Below are 12,059 nucleotides of genomic sequence, written 5' to 3'. Positions count from 1 at the left end.
ACCCCGAAGTGGGCACCCTGCTCAATGGGGAGTCTACTCCCTCTCCTGCTGGCCCTCCCCTATCTCTCTCTCATCTTTAAAGTAAAAATTTTTTTTTTTTTTTTTTTTTTTTTTTTTTTAAAGATTTTATTTATTTATTTGACAGAGAGAAATCACAAGTAGGCAGAGAGAGAGAGAGAGGAGGAAGCAGGCTCCCTGCTGAGCAGAGAGCCTGATGCGGGACTCGATCCCAGGACACTGAGATCATGACCTGAGCCGAAGGCAGCGGCTTAACCACTGAGCCACCCAGGCGCCCCTAAAGTAAAAATTTTTGAAAAATATTTGAGAGCAAGCGAGCGAGCGAGCATGCAGGGCAGGGGGTGGGGGGCAGAGGAAGAGCAGCAGACTCCCCACTGAGCATGAAGCCCAAAGTAGGTTCCATGTCAGGACCTTGAGATCATGACCTGAGCTGAAATCAAGAGCCAGATACTCAACTGAGCTACCCAGGTACCCCTAAATTTTATTTTAAAACTTTACATAAACATTTCAAACACATTAACAAAATTAGAGAATAGTATAGTGAATCCAATCCCCATGTACTTACGACTTACCTGCAATAACTATCACCAACTTACTAAGTTTCTTCTATCTACATTGTCCTACCACAATGCCAGCAGGTTTAAAAGCAAGTCCCAAATATCATTTTACAGCACCCTTCCATATTTCAGTATACACGTCTACTTGGTAAGGCCTTTAAAAAAATTACAACCACAAAATTACAAGTCATGATTATATTAACAAAGGTAATGCTGTAATATTTATTTATTTATTAAAAGATTTTATTTATTTGACAGACACATGACAAGTAAGCAGAGAGGCAGGCAGAGAGGGGGAAGCAGACTCCCTGCTGAGCAGAGAGCCCGCGGGGCTCAATCCTAGGACCCTGGGATCATGACCTGAGCCGAAGGCAGAGGCTTGAACCCACTGAGCCACCCAGGAGCCCCGGTAATGCTGTAATATTTAATAGTCAACCTGTGTTCAGTTTCCCCAGTGGTCTCAAAAGTATTTGGTTGACTCCTAATTTCAAATCAGGATCCAAACAGGATTTATATATTGAATTCTGTTGATTTGAAAAGTAGGACTTTTGGTCTCAGTTTTAGCTAAGACCTAAGACCGAAAACAATAGCTACACCTCATTTCAAGGTGAGGTACTGCACCACTATGTCATGCAAAAGGGGCGTTTTAAAGCTGGCTTTAAGATCCTTAGTCCCAATTCCCACCTCAGGCTCATGAGAGGATTTCTTCCAGGAAAAGTGGTTGGAGAGCTGTGGTTTTCCCTATTCTCCCCTTTCCCACTATGGGAGAGAGAAATCAGGTGTCTTCCCTTCACCACGTGCCCACTTGAGAGGGTCTTTAAAAGAACCCTCCCTTTTTTGAGAGCTTGGCATTTATTCCTTGGAGCTAGACGGGACTGGTATTTGGTTCATACCTGAAGAAGGTAAAGAGGAGAGGCTGTGGCTGGAGATGATCTGTCTGATGCCTGCCAAGACAGCAGAAAGAGGTATTCAAATTCAGAGCAAACTGCAACTTCTCAGTGGTAGGGCAGAGATAGGAGCCCCACAATTAGATGTGACAGGAAGGAGGGATCTGGCCCCGTGTTCATGTTAGAAGGGATCCCAGCCATGCATCCTTCTTGCTGAGGGCTAGTCTACCAGCAGAAAGGGGCTGGAGGTGTAGCATTCAATACAGAAGTTGGGATAGGGGTGTGTATGCACCAAAGTATAGGCGTTGTCCATCAGGAGAACAAAAGTTGGGAATTTCTGGTGGGGGAAAAGCTCTGAATCACCCCAGAAAGGTTCCTTCACAAGAACTAATCGGCTTTGAGTATCCACCAAACCTGAAGAGCCCAAACTAGATTCCGAAAGTATGACTTTTTTCCAATTCTCATGCAGGCAGGGAGAAACTGAGATAGGGAAGAAGCAACCATGTCCTCTCCCCTCTCTAGCCTAAGCAATACCAAGCTAGGAGAGGGAAGTGACTTTTTTTTTTTTTTTTTTTTAACGATGTTATTTATTTGACAGAGGGAGAGAGCACAAACGGGGAGAGGCAGGCAGAGGGAGACAAGAGAAGCAGGCTCCCAGCTGAGCAGGGAGCCCCAACATGCAGCTGGATCTCAGCATCCTGGGATCATGACCTGAGCCAAAGGGATACACTTAACCGACTAAGCCACCCAGGTGCCCTGAGGGAAGTGACTCTAATGATAAATGTACTTCTGAGTTTTGAATATCAAATTGGATTGTGATAAAGAAAAATTGGTTGAAACCAGGGACAGAACTTCCTTCTGGAAAGAAATATGCTTTCCTGATAAAATGTTTAAGCAATTTTCTGATAATTTGTAATGAGCTTAAAGCCTAGCTACTTTCTCACCTAATAGTCTGACCTCTAATGATCTTGAATTCAGTTTAGTTTTAATTATCTAACCATCTGTCTATAAAGTATTCCATCCATTAAAAAAAAAAAAAAAAGTATTTCATCCATGAGGGAATCATGGAGTTGCTTCGTTTAGGCCTCTTCAATTGTGGAAGTTATCATATGTATTCTGTTGACTCCTGCTCTTTTAACATAATTATTATAAAACTATTTCAGGGGTAGAAATATGTTGATGGATAATTTCTGGTTGTCCCTGAAATTAACTATACCTTAATAGCAAATTTCCGAGAAATCATACTCAACTGACCCTTTGTGGTGATGAATTAAAGATTTATAGGTGAAACCTCCTCAGTTCAAATGTTTTTTGGGTACAGAGACTATATTGTCTGTCCCTACTTCATAGGTTCTGGGGCCTAGTCATTTTTTATTCTTTTATTATGTAGGCAGGATTTCCCTTTTCTATATATTACCTTAAACACGATCCTACATCACACACAAAAAGTTCAAGAAACCCTTGAACCTTAGAGTTCTTAAAGAGTTCAAGAAACGGACTGATTTTGCTAGGTTTTAATTTCAACCAGCAGTAACACAAAGCCTAGTTATTATAAGGCTATTGCTCAGGTTACAAAACGAAAATTTTCTTCTAATTGAATCCCATAGTGTATGTGAACCACCTGCTTACATCTGTTGCATCAGAAGCCAAATAGTCATACACTCATACGGTGCTGTTAGCGGTACAGGGAAATGGGTACAGCCCTTTGAAAAACCACTTGGCTATATATATCAAGAACAGCATACATTTATACAGTTTGGGTATTCTAACTCTATTCTAAATAATCAAAAAATATGGAAAGGAAGCTCTGTGCATGAATATTTTCCTCATAATATTTACAGTAATGAAAAATTAGAAGCAACCTGGGTGTGTAACAGGAGGGACTTAGTAGGTAAATTTATGCTTATACCCACCTAACAGAAAATCATGAAATTTATAAAATATTTTTTGGAAAGGCTACAATATGGAAAAACAAAGAATAAAAGTTGAATTTATGCTATGCTTTTAACTACTTAAAATATATGTAAGAGAGAATACAAAAATGATAAAGGTTGTGTTATGATTTTCTCCACTTAAAAAAATTTCTCTATGCATGGATGTTTCTATTATTTAGAATTAGCTTGAATATTAAGAATATTTGCTTTTAATTTTTAAAGTCTTAGAATCACTTATTATTGGCAATCCATGCTGAAACAGTACATAAAAATGCCTGTTTACTAATGTTCTGTAGTTGGCAGACCCAAAATACTTTAGCTAAGCAAATGCCAATTGTTGCTATATGCATTTCTATTTGCAGTTATCTAATTGTTGCCACAGCATCTCTAAAATTACAATAAAGCTACATAATGGCTGGCAGGATTACTCTTGGGTAAATGTAGAGAAAACTCAAGACTAAGAAAATGTCAACCTTATCAGTGACAGGATTAAGGATAGTGACAGATCTCAACCCAATCTGTGCCTTCTTGGAAGGCACAGTACTAGCAGGGAAGACACTAAATAATTAGGATGAAATAATTATATGGATGAAATAATTAGGATGAAATCTGATAAGTACTTGCACAGACAACTAAACATGATAGAGGAAGATTTGGGAGTAGGAGGAAGTATTCTAGATAAAGTAGATCTAAGAGTGAAGATTTTTTTTTTTTTTTTAAAGGTTAGGTTATGTTCAGAGAGGTAAAAAATCCAAAGTGCCTTGACTATACCTTACTTATAAACTATAGAATAATCTGTGGATGAGGATAAGCAGGTAATAAGAGGTTAGTGGAGGCTGGAGACCTTCAGTTTTATTCAGAATGCAACCCAGAGACTCTGAAGAAAAGCCATTGAAAAAATATGTTGATTCTAGAATCTGTATGGAATAAACTGAAAGGCAGATGAGAGGAAGACATTAAGTTGTGAGGTCTCTGCAATAAAGCAGTATCTTCAATACATAAAATTACCTGAATTAGCACTTCCAGAATATATTTTACTTTAAAACGTTTCAACCAAATCCCACACAAATTTTGGAAGATTTTTGGTGTTCCCTAAAGAACTGGCACATAATATTGAATCAGATTGCAGAGGATTATTTTAACTTTGTGGCCAGATGCAGAGAAATATGGAAAGGTATTGAAGCCAACAAATATGTTGAGAAATGCAAATTCTCACAAGTAGAAAGATTCGGAATTCTAGAAGACAACAGCTTATCAATAGCTGTATCCAGATTCTTTGGAGTGGTGGGTTGCTTTCAATTCAGACTTCATAATAGTTCACCATGAAGCAAAATTCTCTAAATACAAAGTGCCTTAACCTTGTAGGCAACTGGGATGTTACTGAACAATCAAGACCGTAAAAAATCTATGTGAGTCAAGAGCAGACAAGACGATTACTTTCCTCCCCGTTCCCACTAGGATAGAACAGGTTAGATTTTTTTAGGTTTCGTCCTAGAAAATATCACAGTCTACGAAGAATATGGATTCAGGCCCCAAACCTTTCTGACTCAACAGTGAGGTGAAGAGGATGCAGACAAGAATTGGCTCAAAATCACCAAATAGATTTGGCAGTCGCCTAAACATTTCATAAAAAGCAACTCACTAACCAAGTACCCTCAACCATCAAGCTAGCAGATCTCTCATTTCAAAAGCAATCACGTTTGGTTACCAAACTATTGACATCTGGGCACGAAATCCGGCTTTTATTGACTTAAGACCGAGAAATGAGCCCCGAGGTTAACGGAATCGCCGGGAGTGCGGAACCGGCGCATCCCTCCCGGGGAAGCCAGTCTGGTTCCACAAGGGAGGGCAGGACAAGAGGAAGGCTTCTCCGCCGGGGGCTGAGCGCTCTTTCCCTCTAGTGTCCTTAGCTGCCCCCGTTCCCAGCATCCGCCGTTCATTTGCCGCCTTCCAACGCGTGACCCCGGCGCGCTCGCGTCCTGAGCCGGTGACAGGCGCGGGGTGCGCCGAGAGGTCCCATGTGCCCCCTCCCTCTCCTGGCTGCCGCAGTCGCCGCGTCCCGAATCCCGCTCCGGCTCCTCGGCAGAGGACTTGCCACCGCCGCCGCCATGTCTGCCGCCGGGCGACTCAAAACCGTGGACTACGAAGTGTTCGGGAGAGTGCAGGGTAGGGGACCGCCCCCCTACAGTGGGAGATCAAGGAAGCGTTAGGGGAGGACGGGGAGAAAGCTACCAGAAGCGCCACCCATCTTAACGAACCCCCCGCCCCCAACTCGCTCCCCAACTTGCTGTGGCCGGGACTTCCGCTCTGCCATGACACAGCAGGCGCGGGAGGCCAAGAACGGAGCGCGCCTGCGCCGAAGAGCCGGGGTGGGCGGGGTAGGAGAGAGGAGAACGCGGGCGGGGGGCGGCGGGGGGCGGGGGGGGCGGGGACGGGGTGTGAGGGGAGGGAGAAAGGCCACTGCCGGGCATTCCCAGCTGGGTGAAGGGGTGCGTGGTCGGGGCCTGGCGGGCAGAGAGGGAAAGAAGGTTGGGTGGGAAAGGAAGAGAGGGCCTTTGAGCTAGTGGTCCTCGTTTGATGCCACTAAAACAACTGGGTTGACCGGAGTTTCAGAAAGGACACCTCAATGTGTTTGATGGTTCACGCTGCCAGAGATTACACTCCTTACCTCACCCCGCCAATGTAGCTCCTAAAAAAATTAAGTCATCTAATTTTTGTTTCATCCTAAATTTAAATAGTTGCAAAGCATGTAATGTCTGGCTTCTTTTTACTATTGTTATTTCTAAATGTTAAATCACTCATTTATCCAATGGAATATAAGCATGGCGGTGATTTACTATTTACCGTTTTTCATTTAAATTAAAGCTTTTTTTTTTTTTTTAAGGAATTTATTTATCTATTTGACAGAGAGAGATCACAAGTAGGCAGAGAAGCAGGCAGAGAGAGGAGGGAAGCAGGCTCCCCACTGACCAGAGAGCCCAATGTGGGGCTCTATCCCAGGACCCTGAGATCATGACCTGAGCCGAAGGCAGCAGCTTAACCCACTGAGCCACCCAGGCACCCCCTGTTTGAGACTTTCTTACCGATCACCCTATCAAGCTTTTTTGGTAATTTGTATGTATAGTATGTATGTGTGTATATATATACACATATACATTTAGATATATTTTCTTGATTTCCTTTGGCCATAAAGCTCTATTATTATTATTTTTTTTCCTTTCTGGCGTGAGTTGCTATTGTGATTATTATTGGAATACTATCAGGAAGTTAAAAATACATTTAAAGATATGATAAACATTATTCAATTTAAAAGGAAAGTTTGTATTGGAAATTTATTCCTTAAGGAGAAATCTGGGGGTATTTATGGAACATTGATTAAAGGATGTGTACTCTATTTTGGTACACTAGAGGTTTTTACACTTTAGGGTGATGTACAAGGTCAGATTAAAGAAGGGCAAGAGTATGCTTTTTGTAATTCAATGGGTCTTCCTTTCAAAGATAGCTGTGAAAAGAAAGGTAGGAAAGGAGAACCACATCAGAGCATAGGTGCTTTCTCAGGCCCTTGTCAGAAAAGAATACATGTGAAAGTTGAAGATCTGGAAATCGATTTGCTTAAAATTATCCATGGCCTTGTACCCTATAGAAAGCCTTTGGGTACACCCAACGATCTGGTATTGAGGATTGAAAACTGCAGTAAGTCGTTGGAAGCAGTGGAATATGAAAATAGTGGCAGAGACCACCTGACAAAATATTTGGTCATTTGGATAGAAATGGCAGTAGTTAAGGAGTGCATGTATGTGTGTGTGCAGGTGACATTTATGGGGTATGTTCCATGTGCTGATCATCTTACTATTTTTTACTTAATCCTCATCACAATTTTGTGAGATTTATGTCTCACTGCTCTCTTCACAATGAGAAAGCAGAAATGGAGAGGTTCACTAAGTTGGACAAGTTCTTAGTTGACAAATGGAATTTTATCCTGCATCTCTCAAATTCTGAAATCTGCACTTTTCCATTATGCAGTGTTTTTCTATTAATATATAATGTGTTTCTCTTGATTTTAACAATATAATTATACTTTTTGTGCATATGGTGGTTGTGTTATGTGAATATCAATTTTGGGCAGCATTACAAATATAAGAAAGAAATGTACTACACGTAAGCAGTGGGATTTTTAAAAATCCGCTTTAGGGCTAACTCACATAGTTTGCAGTATGTTCAATGGAAAAGTACATGTATACTATTGATTTATCAAGACATAGTTTGTAAGACAAATTCATAATCACGTTTGCACACATATACACTGACATTTGCTGAGAATTTAGGATGTGCCAAGCTCTGTACTCAATGTTTTACACGAGTTGTCTCATTGAATCCTCAATCCTGTTGTGATCTCAACATTTCCCTCATTTAACAGGTTGAAAAATTGTGGCATTGACAATTAACTTTCCCAGGTTATGCAATGAGTTAAGTGGTGGTGCTGGGATTTGAACCTCGACAATTTGATATTAGAGCCCAAGCTCTTCTTAATCATTATAATCTATTGATTCTCCTCTCAATACTTTTCCATCTTTATTTTGCCTTCTTCCTAACTAATGCACCAAACACATATACATATATACACTGATGTAGGACGTTGGACTCAGCCATTTGGACGATTCTGGATGACCCAGAGGGTATATTTATGGCAGTTTGGCTCCAAGGAAGTTTGACCTGGTCTATAAGCAATCAGACCTATGCCTCTTTCTCCGTTGCTGGCTGACACTGCCACTATTTCATCAGTCTGTATCTCTGTCATAAAATCCACTATTTTCTCATGGATTACCTAAGAAATAAATACAACCATTAGCCTTTTGTCTGAGTCTTAATGATGATGTTGAAATAATGGACAATAATCAAAATAAAATTTAATTTTAATATAAAATGGATAATAATTAGAGGGAACATTGCTAATTTAACTTTTTAACTAATTTAAAATCTTAGTGAAAGCTGGCTTGCTAGAAATAATGGCTATGAAAATAAATTTACAATGGAAGTAGCTATAATTGGGAATATTTAAAATGGACAAAACAGATTGACAAATAAAATTGTCAGTAAAATATTTAAATGGAAAATATTCCTGATGAAGATGGTTTCAGTGATAGTAAAATGAACATAGAAGATATGGAAAATGATTTAATTGTCCTGTCCTGATGAAAAATTGGTCAGTGAATTAAACTGACTTGCTGGAGTTTATGATAGAAAATATTTTCCAGCCAAAAAGATTGTTATATTTCTGTTTAGAATGTTTGAATTTGAGACATCCTTGGTGACAAAAGGCAGTCAAGACATTCTAGGGGTCGAGTATTACCTGCCTTGTTCTCAAATACACACAGCCTAATTTATAAACAGATTGTATTCCAAAAATTAGATAACTTGGTTATTTCCAATTCAGGAACATACACTTATAGAAACAATATTACCAATAGTGGATTCACGTCTCAGTTTCTCCTGCAAAGTTTACATAGAGAGCCTTTGATTGCTGTTGCTTTCATCGCCACATCTCTAACTCTACCTTTTTAAAAACTAAATGTGTTTTAGAATAGTTTCAAATTTATAAAAACGTTGGAAGATACCCCATATTCAGTTTCCTTAATTAACATCTTACACTAATATAGTACATTTGTCCCAGCTGGTGAGCCAACACTGATACATTATTATTAACTAAAGTCTGTATTTTATTCAGATTTGTTTAGTTTTTACCTGAGGTCCTCTGTCTGTTGCAGGATTCATCTAGGATATCACTTTACATGTAGTCATCTTGTCTCCTTAGTCTTCTTTAGGCTGTGACAGTTTTGTAGACTTACCTAGTTTTCATTGATTTTAGTAGTCTTGAGGATTACTTTGAGCTTAGGTACTTTGTATAAATCTCCCCATTTGGGATTTCTCTGGTATTTTTGTCATAGTAAGGTTGGGGTTATGGCTTATTGGGAGGAAGACCATAGAGGCAAAGTGCCATTCTCATTACACCGTACTTATCAAGGGTACAGACACCGTACTGAGTGTACATACTATCACTGTGATTATCACTGTTGATGTTAACCTTGATCGCCTAGCTTGGATAGTGTTCATCAGGTTTTACCACTGTTAATTCACTCCTACCATCGCTTTTCATCCTCTACATTTTAATTTCCATGTTCTCTAGGAGCGCCTGGGTAGCTCAGTGCATTAAAGCCTCTATCTTCGGCTCTGGTCATGATCCCAGGATCGAGCCCCGCATTGGGCTCTCTGCTTAGCGGGGAGCCTGCTTCCTCCTCTCTCTGCCTATCTCTCTACCTACTTGTGATCCCTATCTGTCAAATAAATTAATTAATTAATTTAAAAAAATCTTTATAATCTCCATGTTCTCTAGAACATGGTTTAACATGTTTTTCCTCCACCAATTTCTGTTGCCCTGGGGCCTTTGGGATAAGGGACGGGGAGCAGGGGACTGAACTTCTGTCTTTTTAGAGCATTTGTAACCATGCATGGCTTAAAATGTTTCTACAAATCTTTAATTACAGTTACATCTAGAATATAATCTGAAAATTTGAAAAGGAAATTGATTAAGCTGTGTAGAGATGCTTCGATATTTTGCTGGCTCTTGGGTAAATACTAATGACAGTCATAGAAATGGATTGTGGCCTTCTGTTGGTTTACCTGTGCTTTAGAAATTCAACAGTTGATTTTTGACAATGTTAACTCAGACTCAGAATAGGAGTAGTTTATTGGACTACAGACATACATAATTTTCTTTAAGATTGATTAAAATAAAAATTGGGATGTGTTATTAAATAGCTTTGTCAGACACCACATGATTTGGATGTACACATTTTTCCTTATATAGACAGGAAAAGCTGTGTTTGAGAGGTTGAAAATTTTAGTACCAACAGTCAAGAAACATAAATATTGTGAAGTCTAATTCCCTTGCTTATCTTTGTTCCCTACAGCATTTCATTTATAGTCCTGTTCTACTCCTTGTTTTTACATCTTGTTAATCTAATCTGCTTTCAACTACAGTTATTTGTGTACACATATCTGTGCCCCTTACTAGGCAAAAAGGATAGTATTTTCAAGGTCAAGCTGATGGCTTGTTTTTATAGCCCCTACAGCTGCGCTTCTGGTGGGGACTTTAAAAGTGTCTTCAATTAAATCGAAGTGCTTGGGGATAGTTGGCTTGGAGAAGAAACAGTAGTGAGACGGCTGTTTCAACAATCTGAAAGATGCCATGGTGTGTGGCTCCAGGGGACAGACCCTGGATGGAAGATGAAGGTTACAGGAAGGACTTTCTAAAGAAAGATGTTTAACCTCCTCGAGAGCGACTGTGTAAAGTAGTGACTGGATGACTTCCCGCGCTCAAACCTGACACAGGCAGTCACATCCCAGGATGAAGGGGCAAAAGACAATATAAAAATTTGATTTTACATGAAAGGATGCGGATGTTTAAAATTCATCATGATTTCTTTAAATATCAGTGTTTTTTGTGAATTTAAAGTAGGATTTGCTTTGCAAATATTCACCTCAGAGGTTCTCACTGACACATCTTTCCACAGTTGCAGTCGATTGAGCCCTGATGCAGCAGTGAATTGTGTTTGGAGTCTTTCGTAACTGAAGGGGCTGATGTCTCTGTCCCAGTTTCCAGAGTGGTGTGTCTGTGAAAAACCTGCATGTGTCATCTCAGCTCTTTAACAAGCGAGGTGGAAGCGGGGCAGAGAGGTCATGGAAGCCCATAGAAGCATCTCTTGCCACATAGGCCGCGTCCCAGGAGGGCTCCATTCCAGCGAGGGCCGATAAACTGCAGAGAATCTATATTCGCGTTGGCTTTTTCTTTCTATACGGCCCTCCCTCTGTGGCACCAAGTGCTTCCAACTAGGGATCAGGACTCTCAGAAAGGTTCTGAGAACAGAGGAGCTTTGGATAGTTAATTCTTGCATGGTTCACTGCTTCACAAAGTGAGTGAGCTAGAGGTCCTGATGCCTCTCTATGCACATTCCTCATAAGCCTTTGTGGTTAAGAGGCCTAATAAATAACCCCCCTCTTCATTATGTGAAGCAGAGTTTGGGAATGTGGTGTGAATCTTCAGGTAAGTGCACTTCATGACAGTTTTTAGTGCAGAAGAAAACACACTCTCCTGGGGACAGACAGGGCTCCCTTGACAAGCAGAGATAGGATCCCTGAGGAAAGCTCTCTCCAGAAGGAAGAAGTCGAAGCACTGGGCTATGCTTGTTTCTCCTTCTGGACTTACCAGTTCACTGCATGTCGCTGTGATGGAGTAGGGGCAGGGTAGAGTGACTAGGAAGGTCACACTAATGGATTATTTCTCCTCAAGGCAGGAACTATCATGGAGGCAAAGAAGCTTTCTCCTCTAGAGATAGGTTGTAAAGTCCAGAGAGAGCTCAACCATGTAGCTCTGGCTGCGGCACTTAAAGATGTTCTGTTCCCCAGAGTGTCTGTGTGTGGGGTGATAGGAAGAGTCAGGGAGGTTGTCTGGTGACCACAACGGAAGAATGACTGCCCTTGTTCAGCAGATAAAGGCAGGAAAAACTACAATATGGTCCTGTTTTCTGCTCTTCTCTTTCTTTCTTTCTTTCTTTTCTTTTCTTTTCTTTTTTTTTTTTTTTTGGTGACATTTTTAAAAATTGTGA

At 40.5% G+C, this 12,059-nt stretch overlaps 1 protein-coding gene across 4 annotated transcripts in view; it reads left to right on the top strand.

Annotated features, from left to right (window-relative positions):
* Positions 1 to 5,103: 5,103 nt before the first annotated feature.
* ACYP2 (acylphosphatase 2) overlaps positions 5,104 to 12,059 on the top strand; it is a 185,017-nt gene continuing 178,061 nt past the window's right edge. For 2 of the 4 annotated variants that reach the window (XR_014314891.1, XM_082743629.1), the window contains exon 1: positions 5,104 to 5,562. Coding sequence is in view for 3 of the 4 variants with exons in the window: in XM_082743629.1 (XP_082599755.1) it covers positions 5,415 to 5,562 (148 nt within the window). In the remaining variant the exon portion in view is untranslated. The remainder of the gene's footprint in view (positions 5,563 to 12,059) is intronic. The other 2 variants (XM_082743630.1, XM_082743628.1) reach the window with 2 other exon arrangements.

Source organism: Mustela nivalis, assembly GCF_964662115.1.
Source record: "Mustela nivalis genome assembly, chromosome: 8".
NCBI lineage: Eukaryota > Metazoa > Chordata > Mammalia > Carnivora > Mustelidae > Mustela > Mustela nivalis.
The sequence above is the reverse complement of the archived record's forward strand: the minus strand, read 5'-3'. Positions and strand labels throughout refer to the sequence as shown.